General features: G+C 41.9%; 1 protein-coding gene across 2 annotated transcripts; it reads right to left on the bottom strand.

Annotated features, from left to right (window-relative positions):
• Positions 1–241: 241 nt before the first annotated feature.
• On the bottom strand, positions 242–8722 carry LOC149450335 (E3 ubiquitin/ISG15 ligase TRIM25-like). 2 transcript variants are annotated; one of them, XM_089692042.1, is made up of 2 exons: positions 8053–8722; positions 242–1170 (listed from the first exon to the last, which is right to left on the bottom strand). In XM_089692042.1, exons 1-2 carry the CDS (start codon positions 8720–8722, stop codon positions 242–244), a joined length of 1599 nt encoding a protein of 532 aa, XP_089548168.1. The 2 variants fall into 2 exon arrangements, with proteins under 2 accessions (XP_089548168.1, XP_089548169.1); XM_089692043.1 differs by having other exon boundaries at positions 8062–8722.
• Positions 8723–17565: the final 8843 nt, after the last annotated feature.

Raw genomic sequence — 17565 nt, 5'->3', positions numbered from 1 at the left:
CTAAAGGTTATTGTACAATCAGATTGTATAGTGTGTGGTCAGCCTAATGCTAAATAACCCCCCCCCCCAAATCTTGCCTTGTTGGGTGTGGAAGTGATGGAGGACACTCTCCCCGGCTGAGATCTACCAGATCTACCGATTGAAGAAATATATTATCTCTACAAACGGTGTCATCCTATGAACCAGATTCACATTTCTCAGCAGATTTCACCAGATCCAGGTCAGATTTCCTGTCATATGATCATTTTACACGTCTCCTGACCCCCCCAGAGATCTTTATACGACCGTTTCTTACCCATAACCCGGCATGGAGGGGCTCAGTGAAGGTGGTGGTGAAGGTGTGGAGGTGTCTGATGGGGTCACACAGATCATAAAAGGACAGCTGCCCGGCCTCATAATCCACATAGATCCTGACTCTATCAGGGGGGGTATCGGGAGATATGTGGATTGTTTTATTATCATGTAATAGATAACACTCACTGTTATACTTCCACAAACTCCAGGACTTGTTATTACTTCCAATCCCTGACTGCCCTCCTCCCCTCTCTATACTGGGATAACACATCCCGACTCTGCAATGTTCTCCCTCACTGACATCCACTTCCCAGTAATGTCGCCCCGAGGAAAAACTCAGACTGCTTAATACCTGGTCCCAGTACTGAAATCTCTCTGGTGTTTCTGGACGATTCTGCTTTGTATCTGACCTGGATGCAGTTTTCATGTCATCTGATATCTGTAGATAATTATGAGCTGTGTTCACATCCAGTAATAAGTCTGAAGCTTCCTGTATATTGAAGCATACATTTCCCCCTTTTATCATATCAGATATCCCTGTGTGTAATGTGTGTGAGATTCCAGCCACATCCAGATCCCCTCCATCATGGAGGAGTCTATCATGTCTCTCTCTGTCCTCATCATCTCCCTCCTCAGTATCACACAAGTCCCCTGTGTCTGATTCCTGGAGGACAGTCAGGGGGTCGGTCATGTTACACAGCTCCTCAATGTCCCCCATCTTCCTGGACAGATCCTTCTTCTTTATCTCCAGTTGATGGATCATCTCAGACAATGGACATGAAAGCCGCTCTTCCTGGCTGGCGATCTCCCTCAGGACTCTCTTCTCCAGGTCCTCCAGTTGTCTCCTGAGCTCTATGAACAGGGCAGTGACTCTCTCTGTTAGGATGAGAGAAGGAGAAGAAGCGCCTCTAAGTGCAGCATAACACTTTAATGAAGATGAGAAGTAGGAACCCTCCCATGTATGAGGTACAAGTAATGCATGAAATAAAGTGGTGTGGTGTAACATGGGACAGGAGGGGGTTGTCATCGGTGTCACTGAGCTGTCATCGGTAACAATGTGTCAGCGTTCCGCTGGAGCAGCATGGTGGCTGGAGGGGGACAGCTGTGGAACCGGCCGGCGTGCACGTCCTCCTCAAAGCCGGGTGGATAGCACGCTGGAACGCAGCGATGACGTGGGCGTGATGACGTCAGTTACCCAAGGTGCACTGCGACGCGTTTCGGAGCATGCGCTGGCCTGGAGAGGGGGAAGTGCGCTCCTTTATCAAGCCGGGGGAAGTGGGAGTCCCATAGTTGTATATATAAAGAGTTAATCCTCAGAGGGGCTGATTGGCAATTAATTAACCAATTGTTTCAGCAATAATGTGATTCTACCATTGTTGTAAGGTGACACTGTGTGGTTAAAAGAGTACGGGAAGAGAATTAAAATTGTAAATGGATGAAAAAATAAGAAGTTATTAATAATGAAAATAAAATGGTATGGGGAAAAATGAAACGTGAAAATGGAAAACAGAGGAAATGAAAAGAAAAGAAAAAGGAAAAAAGACATTTGGTTATCAATATTTATAAAATGTGAATAAAAATAGAAATGGCCAAAATGAAAAATAATAATGTAAAATCAAATGTGTGTGTATATATATATATATATATATATATCTATATATATATATATATATATATATATATGTAAAAAATAAAATATATAAAATGTTTATATATATATTAAAAAATATATATACACAAAAAATTATAAAAAATTATTAAATAAAAAATAAATAAAATTAAAATACATGAAATATAAATACATTGGGAAATTAAAAAATAATAAACTGTAAAATTAAAAAATTACAAAATTTAAAAAATAATCAATGAAATACAAAAATGAAAAATAGAAAAATAAGTAAATAAAAATAAAAATAAAAAATAAAAAAATTAAAATTAATAAAAATTAATTGAAAATTAAAAAATAAGAATTAAAATAAAAAAAAAAAAATATATAAAATTAGATATGTTGCACACAATGGTGTATGCTTGGTGAAATGGCTCATAAATTTAGCTAGTGGCATAGGATGTGAAGATCACCTGGCAACAGTGGTATATAAAATAATTAAGTGAGTAAAAAATGTAGTATAACCATGGTAACGGTAATGATGATAATCAAATACAGGTGAAACTCAAAAAATTAGAATATCTTGCAAAAGTTAATTTATTTCAGTAATGCAACTTAACCACCTCCCGTCTGGCCGTTGTATATAAACAGCTGGATGGTGGCACTGCAGGGTTGGGTGGTAGTTTATAAACGGCCTCCCCGCACCCTGCTTGTGCACGCTCCCTGGGAGCACGCAGCACCACAATCCGGTGCCCGCTTTGTCCTCTGGACACAGTGAAACACCGATCATCGGACAGGACCTCTGTACGAGGGCCCGATCATGTGATCACTGATTGTCCAATCAGTGATCACATGCAAAGTAGTAAGGAAGATCTCACTTGTGACATCATTGCTTACTACGTGTGAAATCTGTGAATGATCACAGAGGTCACATGGTACAAGGCTATTCCCAACAACATTGTACCATGTGACCAGCTGTGACCAATCACAGCTCACTCAGTAGTTCTCAATGGCTGCAGGAATGCAGACAGAGAGAAAGAGAAATGATTTCTTTTACATCCTATATGGGTGTAAAAGCAATCAATGTAAAAAAAAAAAATCTTCATCACCCCCCACAAGTAGTACAGTGTCACCATGGTGACACTGTACTGCTAGGGTGACAGTATGTAAAAAATAAAAAAAAAACATAAATAATAAAAAATAAAATAAAAATGTAAAAAAAAATGTTTAAAAATTAAAATTTTTGGTTATAAACGAATTTGGCTTTTTTTTTTTTACTAAAAAGATAACGGAATACATTTTGGGCAATATTTATTATGAAATATTATTTATTTGCAAATTTTTATAAGAAAAACACTTTTTTTCAAAATTTTTGGACATTTTCATTTACATAGCAAAAAAATAAAAATCCCAGCGGTGAATAAATACCACCAAAATAAAGCTTTATCTGTCTCAAAAAAATGGTAAAAAATTCATATGGGTACAGCGTTGCATGACAGCGCAATTGTCAAAGTGTGATAGCGCTGAAAGCTGAAAATTGCATGGACAGGAAGGGGGTTAAAGTGTCCGGACCGGAAGTGGTTAAAAGGTGAAACTAATATATGAGATAGACTCATTACATGCAAAGCAAGATAGTTCAAGCCGTGATTTGTCATCATTGTGATGATTATGGCTTACAGCTCATGAAAACCCCAAATCCACAATCTCAGAAAATGAGAATATTCCATGCAATCCATAAAACAAGGATTGTACAAAGAACAATATCGGACCTCTGAAAAGTAGAAGCATGCATATGTACTCAGTACTTGGTTTGGGCCCCTTTTGCAGCAATTACTGCCTCAATGCGGCGTGGCATGGAAGCGATCAGCCTGTGGCACTGCTGAGGTGTTATGGAAGACCAGGATGCTTCAATAGCGGCCTTCAGCTCTTCTGCATTGTTCGGTCTCATGTCTCTCATCTTTCTCTTGGCAATGCCCCATAGATTCTCTCTGGGGTTCAGGTCAGGTGAGTTTGCTGGCCAATCAAGCGCAGTAATCCCATGGTCATTGAACCAGGTTTTGGTGCTTTTGGCAGTGTGGGCGGTGCCAAGTCCTGCTGGAAAATGAAGTCAGCTTCCCCATAAAGCTGGTCTGCGGAAGGAAGCATGAAGTGCTCCAACATCTCCTGGTAGACGGCTGCATTGACCCTGGACTTAATGAAGCACAGTGGACCAACACCAGCAGATGACATAGCTCCCCAAATCAACACAGACTGTGGAAATTTCACACTGGACTTCAAGCATCTTGCAGTATGTGCCTCTCCATTCTTCCTCCATACTCGGGGTCCTTGGGCCTCTCCATTCTTCCTCCATACTTGGGGTCCTTGGGCCTCTCCATTCTTCCTCCATACTCTGGGTCCTTGGGCCTCTTCATTCTTCCTCCATACTCGGGGTCCTTGTGCCTCTCCATTCTTCCTCCATACTCGGGGTCCTTGGGCCTCTCCATTCTTCCTCCATACATGGAGTCCTTGGGCCTCTCCATTCTTCCTCCATACTCGGGGTCCTTGGGCCTCTCCATTCTTCCTCCATACTCTGGGTCCTTGGTTTCCAAATGAGATGCAAAAGTTGCTCTCATCAGAAAAGAGGACTTTGGACCACTGAGCAACAGACCAGGTCTGTTTTTCTTTAGCCCAGGTAAGACGCTTCTGACGTTGTTTGTTGTTCAGGAGCGGCTTGACAAGAGCAATACGACATTTGAAGCCCATGTCCATGATCCGTCTGTGTGTGGTGACTCTTGATGCACTGACTCCAGCCTCAGTCCACTCCTTGTGAAAGTCCCCAACACTTTTGAATGGCCTTTTCCTGACAATCCTCTCCAGGCTGCAGTCATCCCTGCTGCTTGTGCACCTTTTTCTTCCACACTTTTCCCTTCCACACAACTTTCTATTAATGTGCTTTGATACAGCACTTTGGGAACATCCAACTTCTTTTGCAATTACCTTTTGAGGCTTTCCCTCCTTATGGAGGGTGTCAATGATGGTTTTCTGCACAACTGTCAGGTCAGCAGTCTTTCCCATGATTGTGATTCCTACTGAACCAGACTGAGAGACCATTTCTAGGCTCAGGAACCCTTTGCAGGTGTTATGGCTTAATTAGCTGATTAGAGTGGGACACTTTGAGCCGAGAATATTGCACCTTTTCACAAGATTCTCATTTTCTGAGATTGTGGATTTGGGGTTTTCATGAGCTTTAAGCCATAATCATCACAATGATGACAAATCACGGCTTGAACTATCTTGCTTTGCATGTAATGAGTCTATCTCATATATTAGTTTCACCTTTTAAGTCGCATTACTGAAATAAATGAACTTTTGCACGATAGTCTAATTTTTCTTGTTTCACCTGTAGAATAATGACAATATTACAAATATGAAAAGAAAAATAAAAGTATTATTATACTAAATTTATGGCATCAACAGTTTGCTCAGCGCTTTACAATATAACGGAGACAATACAGCAACAATACAGTTCAATACAAGAGGGATTTGAGGGCCCTGCTCCTTGGATCTTACAATCAGTATTAGCTGAGGGCAGGATAGGCTTCCCTGAAGAGATAGGTTTTCAGAGATTGCCTAAAAGTGAGCAGAGTAGGTGATAATCTGATAAATTGGGGTAGAGAGTTCCAGAGGATGGGGGAAACTCTGGAGAAGTCCTGGAGACAAGGGAGCTAGAGAGTAGGCGGTCTTGCAAGGAGCGGAGTGTGCCGTTTGGGTGATATTTAGAGACAAGATTGGTGATGTAATTTGGGGCAGAGTTATAAATGGCTTTATATGTTATTGTTAATGTTTTGAATTTTATCCGTTGGGCAATGGTAAGCCAGTGGAGGGATTGGCAGAGAGGGGTGGAGGACACTGAGTGGAGTCAGTGGAGGGATTGGCAGAGAGGGGTGGAGGACGCTGAATGGAGGTCAGTGGAGGGATTGGCAGAGAGGGGTGGAGGACACTGAATGGAGGTCAGTGGAGGGATTGGCAGAGAGGGGTGGAGGACACTGAATGGAGGTCAGTGGAGGGATTGGCAGAGAGGGGTGGAGGACACTGAATGGAGGTCAGTGGAGGGATTGGCAGAGAGGGGTGGAGGACACTGAATGGAGGTCAGTGGAGGGATTGGCAGAGAGTGGTGGAGGACACTGAATGGAGGTCAGTGGAGGGATTGGCAGAGAGGGGTGGAGGACGCTGAATGGAGGTCAGTGGAGGGATTGGCAGAGAGGGGTGGAGAACACTGAGTGGAGGTGTCAGTGGAGGGATTGGCAGAGAGGGGTGGAGGACACTGAATGGAGACCAGTGGAGGGATTGGCAGAGAGGGGTGGCAGATACAGAACGGTTAGTAAGGTGGATGAGTCTGGCAGCAGCATTCATTATAGATTGAAGAGGGGATAGCCTGCGATGAGGTCGGCAAATGAGGAGGGAGTTACAATAGTCGAGGTTTGATATAACAAGGGAGTGGATAAGTTACTTAGTGGTTTCCGAGGTTAGGAACGGTCATATCTTGGAGATGTTGTGGAGGTGAAGTCTCCAAGATTTGGACAGTGATTGGATTTGGGGCTGAAAGGACAGATGGGAGTCTAGGATTACACCTAGTACCCTGGCATGAGGGGAGGGACTGATGGTTGTGTTATTGATCTTGATGGAGAAGTCAGTGGGGGTGGTAAGGGCTGGGGGGGATACTAAGAGCTCAGTTTTGGAAAGATTGAGTTTGAGGAAGTGGAGTGACATCCATGCCGATACGTCACTTAGTAGGTTAATAATGCGAGAGGAGACTGAAGGGGTGAGGTGAGGGGTAGAAAGATAGATTTGTGTGTCATCAGCATAGAGATGGTACTTAAAGCCATGGGAGTTTATCAAGTGACCAAGGGAGGAGGTGTAGATGGAGAAGAGAAGGGGTCCAAGGACAGAACCTTGAGGGACCCCTACAGAAAGAGGGAGTGAAGAGGAGGAGGCAGCGTTATAGGTAACACTGAAGGAGCGCTGCGATAGGTAGGAGGAGAACCAGGAGAAAGCAGAGTCTCTGAGACCAAGAGAGTGGAGTTTTTTTAGGAGGGGATAGTCAACCGTATCAAAAGCCGCAGAGAGGTCAAGTAGTATGTACGGAGTAGTGGCCATTGGTTGGGATGAGTACGGAGTAGTGGTCATTGGTTGGGATGAGTACGGAGTAGTGGTCATTGGTTGGGATGAGTACGGAGTAGTGGCCATTGGTTGGGATGAGTACGGAGTAGTGGCCATTGGTTGGGATGAGTACGGAGTAGTGGCCATTGGTTTTAGCCGTTAGTAGATCATTAGTGAGTTTTAGTAGGGCAGTTTCAGTGGAGTGTAGTGAGTGAAAGCCAGACTGTAAAGGGTCAAGAAGGTTGTTGTCGGTGAGGTGGGAGCTCAGGTGATTGTAGACTAAGTGTTCTAGGAGTTTAGAGGTAAATGGCAGCAGGGAGATGGGTCTTAGGTTGTTCAGGTTGGTGGGGTCCAGGGAGGGCTTTTTAAGTATGGGAGTGATGTGCGCATGCTTTAGAGGGGACGGGAAGGCACCAGTAGAGAGGGAAAGATTGAAGATGTGAGTGAGGGAGCATAGGATGGAAGAGGAGGGTGACCGTAGTAGTTGTGAGGGGACAGGATCCAGGGGGCAGGTAGTGAGACGGGCTTCTGAGAAAACCTTAGTGACCTCTTCGGTAGTAGCAAGGTGAAAAGAGGAAAGTGTTGAGGGAGGTTTAGTATAAGGTATGCTAAGTGGGATGGATGTCTGTGCAGTGGTGATGCCCCTACGAATTGCGTCAATCTTGTTTTTGAAATGAATTACAATCTCATGAGCAGTGAGTGAGGTACTGGGTGGGGGTGGAGGTGAAGCAAGTAGAGTTAAAAGTAGAAAAGAGGCGACGAGGACTGGATGACAAGGTATTAATAAGGTAATAATAATAATAATAATATATATATATAAATGTAGATACGGGGAATGGAACTATTAATTATTTATGAAGCAGCGGGGGGATGATGCATAGATATGATCACGATGTTGTGGTAGGGGGACCATATAATCTGGGACGGAGTTGGGAAAATTCAAAAACTGCAAAAAATAATAATTAGAAAAATTAGAATATAAATACAAAATTATAAATAAAAAATTGTTAGACCTGTTAGACCAGCTGATTTTTCTTGTACTTTTCCCTTACGTTCCTGCACACTCTGGACTCTTTTCTCCGTCTTCTCTGTCTCTGTCATCAGTTTCTGCAGAACGTTTCTCAGTTTCTGTTTCTTCTTCTCAGAAGCCTCATCCAGAGTCTCCACCTTGTGTCCCTGGTGTTCTCCAGCCAAACTGCAGGACACACAGATACAGGCGGCATCTACAGCACAGTAATATTCAAGGAGTTTCCTATGGATGGCGCATTTTCTGTTCTCCATGGAAGTGGTGGGGTCAGTTAGGACATGTTCTGGTGACTTGCTGTGGATTCTCAGGTGATTATCACACAGAGAAGCTTCACACATCAGACAGGATCTAACAGCGGGTACAGGATAGTGAATCCAGTAAGTACAGAAGATTCCAGTCTTCTTCTCATCTGGCTGAGTAGACCGGAAGGTCTCCACTATGTTATGTAGTGCGATGTTCCTGTGCAATGCAGGCCGATCCTGGAACTCTTCTCTGCACTGAGGACAGGAATAACCTCCAGACCCCTCCTGTGTATCCAACGATCGATCAATACAGACCCGGCAGAAGTTGTGACCACATCTCAGGTTTACAGGATCGGTATAAATGTTCAGACAGATGGAACAGTCCAGCTCCTCTCTCAGATCAGCAGACGCCATCGCTGACAGCAGAAGAGAGAAATGAAAGTGAAAGTCTCCGACACGGAAAATCTAAAGGTCGTCTCACATTTCTCAGCACAGGGCGGGGCTGAGCTGGTGTTGCAGTTTTATCTTCAGGATGTTTGTGGATAAAGCAAATGTTTATAAATTAAAGGGATATATTCCGACATTTGTGAACTGATCTGTTTTTTTTATACGTCGTTTTGATTTTAAATAGTAAATTGCATCTGCAGACAAGACATAAAACTGGGTTATATACCGCAGCGTGAAATGCTATTGGCATGTTTCTGTTTGTTGTATTTTGTGGTTAAGGCTGAGTTCACACACAAACGCACAGGAATCGCTGCATTTCCCCACCACATAGCAATCCCACTGTGTTCATGCCATCTGCTGCAGGTGTCAACTAAAAGTTAACAATACCCCGAAAGCAGGTTGCAGAACATATTGCATTTGCTTGAATCAGTTCACATGAGTATGAACATCCTTCCGATCCGAATCCAGCGTGGTAAAAAAAAGGTGCCTGCACCTTCTCCATGTGGATGTGGTGTGATATGAGCCATACAAAATGATGGGATCAAATTGCCCCGCACAGAATGGCATGTGATTTGCACAGGAATGTGGTGAGATTCCTGGGTGAATATCATACGATGTGGTGAATGACATCAGTGTGAACCCGGCCTCAGAGAAAATCATTTGCGAAGTTAATAGAAACCCGTCCTGAGCGATATACGGACGGTGTTACTGGTGACCTTCTTTTAGAAACTTTTGGTGAGAACTTTCAATCAAAAATACTTGTTCTAAAAAAGTGTTGGAGTCAGAAAGCTGCATGACAACCAGGCAACTAATATTTGAATGTTAGAGGTCCTCAATGGCAGATTTCTGCTTCTCTTTAAGACCTGGTTCACACTAATGTGGTGCGTGAAATGCAGCAAATTCTGTACGTTTCCCGCACCGCATTGCAATCGCACGTCATCCATGTGATCTGGTGTGGGTGTCATGTAAAATTATTGGCACCCCGAAACAGATCGCAAAATGCAGAGTGATTGCCAGAAATCGGATCACATGGGTGTGAACCATGCGATGTGAATCAGGTGCTGGAAAAAAGGGTCCGCACAGACATTGCATGTGATATGCAGAGGAATGGGGGAGGGGGGCTCCGCCTGGAAAAGTATGAAGCCCGAAGTTGGGCTTTAACAATGCTGCCAATGGGTTTCTATGCTGTGATGCCTGTAATAACTTTAATAACACTCCAAGTTATTTTGCCCCCCTCTTTTGGAGCCCCTCAAATTATACAAAGGGTTTTGACTCCTGACAAACTCCGATCGAAATAAAATTTTAAAACCCCAACATTGCACAAAATAAAAAATTCACAGAAGAAGCGGGAATAGTAAAATAAAGACACTATAGATAAACCCTTCTGTGCCATGGCCAAAACCAACACCCAAAATGTCTATTTAGATGAATAAAGTATCTGCCACTTAACTGCTATAATAAAAACACATTAAATAAGCGCAACTACAGTATGTGAAGACCACGGACAGCCAAAATCCTCAACTTATACAGCACTAGTGATCAATGAAATAATACAGCATATACAGTTGTGTTCAAAATAATAGCAGTCAGACATCACTAACCGGATCAATCACAGTTTTTGGTAGAAATGATATTTCTACATGGCAAATAATTTCCTAGCAGGTGTAGTAGAGTAATAGAAATCCAACAGACCCAACAGTCATGACATGCATGCTGCTGATTCTGTGTCATTGAATCACTCATTGAAAGGGGCATGTTCAAAATAATAGCCATGTGGAGTTCTATTAGTGAGGTCATTCATTCTTTGAAAAACAGGTGGCAATTATTGCCCTTATTTAAGGAAGGAAGGCAGCAAATGTTGTACATGCTGGTTACAGTGCATTTCTCTCTGAAATTCTGAGGAAAATGGGTCGTTCCAGAAGAACAGCGTACCTTGATTAAAAAGTTGATTGGAGAGGGGAAAACATATAAAGAAGTGCAGAAAATGATCGGCTGCTCAGCTAAAATGATCGCAAATGCTTTAAAATGGCAACCAAAACCTGAAAGACGTGGAAGAAAGCAAAAAACTACCATTGGAATGGATAGAAGAATAGCCAAAATGGCGCGGACTCAGCCAACAATCAGCTCCAGGAAGATGAAAGAAGGTGTGACGTTCCCTGTGAGGACTGTTACAATTAGAAGACGCCGATGTGAAGCCAAGCTATCTGCAAGAAGTCCCCGCAAGGTCCCACTGTTGGGAAAAAGACGTGTGCTGAAGAGGTTACAATCTGCCAAAGAGCACATTGACTGGCCTAAAGAGAAATGGCGCAACATTTTATGGACTGATGAAAGTAAGATTGCTCTTTTTGGGTCTAGTGGGCGGAGACAGTTTGTCAGACGACCCCCAAACACTGAATTCAAGCCACAGTACACTGTGAAGACAGTGAAGCATGGTGGTGCAAGCATCATGATATGGGGATGTTTCTCATACTATGGTGTTGGCCCATTTATCGCATACCAGGGATCATGGATCAGTTTGAATACATCAGAATACTTGAAGAGGTCATGCTGCCTTATGCTGAAGAGGAAATGCCCTTGAAATGGGTGTTCCAACAAGACAACCACCCCAAACACACCAGTAAACGTGCAACATCTTGGTTCCAGACCAACAAGATTGACGTTATGGAGTGGCCAGCCCAATCCCCGGATCTTAATCCAATAGAAAACTTGTGGGGTGACATCAAAAATGCAGTTTTTGGGGCAAAACCAAGAAATAGAGAAGAACTGTGGAATGTGGTCCAATCATCCTGGGCTGGAATACCTGATCACAGGGGCCAGAAGTTGGGTGACTCCATGCAACACAGATGTACAAGCTGTGTATTCCTCCTCTGTAATAGGATTGGCATGCACTTTGGGTAAGAGCATTTCCTAACGGTGGTGAAGGGAACACTGCTGGAGGCAAACTCTTGGAAGATTCAAGTTGTGATGTTTTGGGATGTTGGACATTTTTGATGGTTCACTCTATTTCTTTGGACAGGTTGGAACTTTTGAGCATTACATATGGATTCATGAATGTTATTTTATACACAAATATTGGAGGATTATGTTTCACATTTGGGTTGTTTATTTTATTATATTTGCACTTTATTAGGTCCACCTTGCTAGTATCGGGTTGGACCCCCTTTTTCCCTCAGAACTGCCTTCATTCTTCGTGGCATAGATTCAACAAGGTGTATATTGGAGGATTATGTTTCACATTTGGGTTGTTTATTTTAACATAAAAAAGTGTGTTGTTCACGTAAACTGTGATAAATAAATAAAGCGGTATGTGCAAACTAAAAATTCACGTGTCATCAAATAATGTGTATAATATGCAAAACTGTGCAACCTGCAATACATATACCGTCAAATAATATATGATATACAGTACAATGCAAAATAAACACATGTATATATATATATGAGTCCCCAATCCAATATGAAGAAAAAAGTTCTGCGTGCTTAACCACTTGCCCTCTAGAGGATTTACCCCCCTTAATGACCACGCCTCTTTTTGCTACTCGGCGCTGCACTAATTCAACTGGTAATTGCGCGGTCATGCAATGCTCCACCCAAACAAAATTTACATCTCCTTATTTTCACACAGAGATTTCTTTCGGTGGTATTTCATCACCTGTGCGCTTTTTATTTTTTGTCCTATAAACAAAAAAAGACCAAAAATTGTGAATAAAAACTATATTTTTTACTTTCGGCTATAAAAGATATATAGTGAACTCAAAGTTATTTATAAATTTATACCAAAATGTATTCTGCTCCATGTTTTTGGTAAAAAATCCCAATAAGTGTCTATTGATTGCTTTGTGTGACAGTTATAGCGTCTACAAACTATGGTATAGATACTGCAATTTACGCAATTTTTTTTGCTGTACAGCGCTGCGCTAGTTTAACTGACAATTGCGCGGTCATGCAATACGGTACATAAATTAAATTTATGTCCTTTTTTTACACAAATAGAGCTTACTTTTGGTGGTATTTAATCACCTGTGCACTTTTTATTTTTGGCTCTATAAACAAAAAATTGAGAAGAAAAAAAATATTTAAAAAAAAAAACAATATTTTCTCATTTCTGTCATAAAATATATCCAAAAAAACAAAAATGTCATCATAAATTTAGGCCAAAATGTATTCTGCTTCATGTTTTTTGTTAAAAAATCCCAATAAGTGTATATTTATTGCTTTGTGTGAAAATTATAGCATCTACAAACTATGGTATAGATCAGGGGTGGCAAAACTTTTTGACTTGAGGGCCGCAATGGGTTCATATATTGGACCCGGGGGCCGGACCAAGAGTAAATGAATGATGTGTATGTGTCATCCATAGTAAGTATAGTAATATTCCCCCATAGTAAGCATAGTAATTAATCCCCCATATAGTAATTCATCCCCCATAGTAATTAATCCCCCATATAGTAATTCATCTCCCATAGTAATTCATCCCCCATATAGTAATTCATCCCCCATATAGTAATTAATCCCCCATATAGTAATTCATCCCCCATATAGTAATTAATCCCCCATATAGTAATTCATCCCCCATAGTAATTCATCCGACATATAGTAATTCATCCCCCATAGTAATTAATCCCCCATATAGTAATTCATCCCCCATAGTAATTCATCCCCCATATAGTAATTCATCCCCCATAGTAATTCATCCCCCATATAGTAATTCATCCCCCATAGTAATTCATCCCCCATATAGTAATTCATCCCCCATATAGTAATTCATCCCCCATATAGTAATTAATCCCCCATATAGTAATTCATCCGACATATAGTAATTCATCTCCCATAGTAATTCATCCCCCATAGTAATTCATCCCCCATATAGTAATTCATCCCCTTTAGTAATTCATCCCCCATAGTAATTCATCCCCCATATAGTAATTCATCCCCCATAGTAATTCATCCCCCATAGTAATTCATCCCCCATATAGTAATTCATCCCCCATATAGTAATTCATCCGACATATAGTAATTCATCCCCCATAGTAATTCATCCCCCTTAGTAATTCATCCCCCATAGTAATTCATCCCCCATATAGTAATTCATCCCCCATATAGTAATTCATCCCCCATAGTAATTCATCCCCCATATAGTAATTCATCCCCCATAGTAATTCATCCCCCATATAGTAATTCATCCCCCATATAGTAATTCATCCCCCATATTAAGCCCCCATGTCCCCCCTGTGTCAATTCACTTACCTTTGCTCCGCGCGTTCCTCTCGCCGTCTTCCCGCGCCGTTCCGGTGTAGCATGAAAATCTGTCTCCTATGAGGATCTGTCCCCCTCGATGTATCTGCGCATGTGCCAGTTTCAGGCATTAGCAGCCGATCGGCGATCTCCGGCACATGAGCAGATACGTCGAGGGGGACAGATCCTCATAGGAGACAGATTTTCATGCTACACATCTACAAACTATGGTATAGATCAGGGGTGGCAAAACTTTTTGACTTGAGGGCCGCAATGGGTTCATATATTGGACCCGGGGGCCGGACCAAGAGTAAATGAATGATGTGTATGTGTCATCCATAGTAAGTATAGTAATATTCCCCCATAGTAAGCATAGTAATTAATCCCCCATATAGTAATTCATCCCCCATAGTAATTAATCCCCCATATAGTAATTCATCTCCCATAGTAATTCATCCCCCATATAGTAATTCATCCCCCATATAGTAATTAATCCCCCATATAGTAATTCATCCCCCATATAGTAATTAATCCCCCATATAGTAATTCATCCCCCATAGTAATTCATCCGACATATAGTAATTCATCCCCCATAGTAATTAATCCCCCATATAGTAATTCATCCCCCATAGTAATTCATCCCCCATATAGTAATTCATCCCCCATAGTAATTCATCCCCCATATAGTAATTCATCCCCCATAGTAATTCATCCCCCATATAGTAATTCATCCCCCATATAGTAATTCATCCCCCATATAGTAATTAATCCCCCATATAGTAATTCATCCGACATATAGTAATTCATCTCCCATAGTAATTCATCCCCCATAGTAATTCATCCCCCATATAGTAATTCATCCCCTTTAGTAATTCATCCCCCATAGTAATTCATCCCCCATATAGTAATTCATCCCCCATAGTAATTCATCCCCCATAGTAATTCATCCCCCATATAGTAATTCATCCCCCATATAGTAATTCATCCGACATATAGTAATTCATCCCCCATAGTAATTCATCCCCCTTAGTAATTCATCCCCCATAGTAATTCATCCCCCATATAGTAATTCATCCCCCATATAGTAATTCATCCCCCATAGTAATTCATCCCCCATATAGTAATTCATCCCCCATAGTAATTCATCCCCCATATAGTAATTCATCCCCCATATAGTAATTCATCCCCCATATTAAGCCCCCATGTCCCCCCTGTGTCAATTCACTTACCTTTGCTCCGCGCGTTCCTCTCGCCGTCTTCCCGCGCCGTTCCGGTGTAGCATGAAAATCTGTCTCCTATGAGGATCTGTCCCCCTCGATGTATCTGCGCATGTGCCAGTTTCAGGCATTAGCAGCCGATCGGCGATCTCCGGCACATGAGCAGATACGTCGAGGGGGACAGATCCTCATAGGAGACAGATTTTCATGCTACACCGGTCTTCAGGGCGGACTGTGAGAGGAGCTCCGCGGGCCGGATTAAAAGGTCCGCCGGGCCGTAGTTTGGCCATTGCTGGTATAGATAATGGAATTTACACAGCTTTTACTCTCTGACTGCCCATCACATTTCTTGAGGTGCTAAATTACCAGAACAGTACAAACACCCCCAAATGACCCCTTTTCGGAAAGTAGACACCCTAAGCTATCTGCTGAGAGGAATATTGAGTCCATGGAAGATTTTTTTTTTTTTTCCACAAGTTTCTGGAAAATGACAAAAACCTTTTTTTTTTTACACAAGGTTGTCATTTAAATGATATATTTCTCACACAAGCCATGGGTATATGTGGAATTACTCACCAAAATACATTCTGCTACTTCTACCGAGTATGGGGATACCACATGTGTGAGACTTTTTGGGAGACTAGCCACATACAGGAGCCTGAAATCCAATGACCACTTTGAAAGCCTGAAGGTGCGTAACTTCCTCATTTCACTTCCTCACTACCTATCACAGTTTTGAAGGCCTTGACATGCCAGGATAGCATCAAACCCCTTTTTGGAAAGTAGACACCCCAAGGAATTTAAAAAGAGGCATGGTGAGTATTTTGCAGATCTCATTTTTTCCCACAAGGTTTTGAAATATATAAAAAAAAGAAAAAATGCTTGTTTTTTTTCTTCATTTTCCAAAAACTTGTGGCAACAAAGGAGATCTGCAAAATACTCACCATGCTTCTTATCAAATTCCTTGGGGTGTCTACTTTCCAAAAAAGGGTCATTTGGGGGGGGGGGGTTAGGTGCTATCCTGGCATTTCAGGGCCTCCAAAACTGTGATAGGTAGTCAGGAAGTGTAATGAGGAAATAAAGCCCTTTAAAAACCTGAAGGTGCTTATTGTATTTTGGGGTCCTGTACTTGGCTAGACTGCCAAAACGTCTCTCATATGTGGTACCCCCATACTCGGGAGAAGTAGTAGAATGTATTTTGGGGAGTAATTCCACATATACCCATGGCATGTGTGAGCAATAAATCATTTAAGTGACAATTTTGTGTAAAAATTTTTTTTATTAATTTTCCAAAAACTTAGCTTGGGGTGTCTACTTTCCAAAAAGGGGTCGTTTTGGGGGGTGGGGCATTTTATGCCCAGCATTAGAACTTTATGCCATACATCACTCACTCTTCAAACCACCTTCAGACCAAGCCTTTTCTGACACTTTTTGTTCACATGAAAAAAATCAGTATTTTTGGCTAGGAAATTAATTTAAACCCCCAAACATTATATATTTTTTAAAGCAAACACCCTAGTGAATAAAATGGCATGCAACGTATACGGGGTGATGCCGGACCAGCTCCACAAAAAGGTAAGTTGTTAAGAAAGCCGACGATCCCCGCAGGATGGATCGGATCTGCGGATTGAGCATAATGGATCAGAGTCCGATCCGTTATGCTCAATCCGCAGATCTGATCCATTCTGCAGGGATCGTCGGAGGGGGTGTCACCGAGTGTTACCGCACTGGGTGACACCAACCCTAGGGATGCCTTTAATGAGATTGTTTTACTAGGGGGAAGGGGGTGTGTGCTTCACTGTAAGCACACTGATCCGGAAGGCTGAGCTCATCCATAAAGAGCAGTGTGCCCAAACTGACAGGGAGGAGGGCTGTTGGTAAACAATGCAGCTCTCCTCCCTGTCTGTGATTGCCGGTAATCACCGGCCGTGGCCACGATCGGCAACACAGGTACGGTGCGAATACACAGGTTGCTTGTGCCCCCTACCTGGAAATGCAAAATCATGTATATATACTGTACGTGATCCTGTGCACAGGTGCAGCCCTGTATCAGTATATCTGCTAGAGCGCGGTCATTAACTGGTTCATTAACTGTTAATATGGTAACTTTTGTTTGTTAATTTTTTTTTTACTCATTTAACATATATTTACATATTCCCATTTAAAAATAGCACACAATTAAAAAAAAACAACTTTATTTCACTTGTTAATAACTTTGCAATGCTTTGTACCAGAATCATAATTTTGGTGTTATTTTAAACAGGACAAATTGAAGCATAAAAGGCGCACATTTCATGTGCAGGAACATGATTTATTTTTAAACTAACATTGCTCAATAAGAAAAAATGCAGTTTGTTT

Source organism: Staurois parvus, unplaced genomic scaffold, assembly GCF_062004578.1.
Source record: "Staurois parvus isolate SC_StPar_1 unplaced genomic scaffold, SC_StPar_1.0 ptg000575l, whole genome shotgun sequence".
Classification (NCBI taxonomy): domain Eukaryota; kingdom Metazoa; phylum Chordata; class Amphibia; order Anura; family Ranidae; genus Staurois; species Staurois parvus.
Note: the sequence above shows the minus strand (reverse complement) of the source record. Positions and strands in the feature narration are given on the sequence as shown.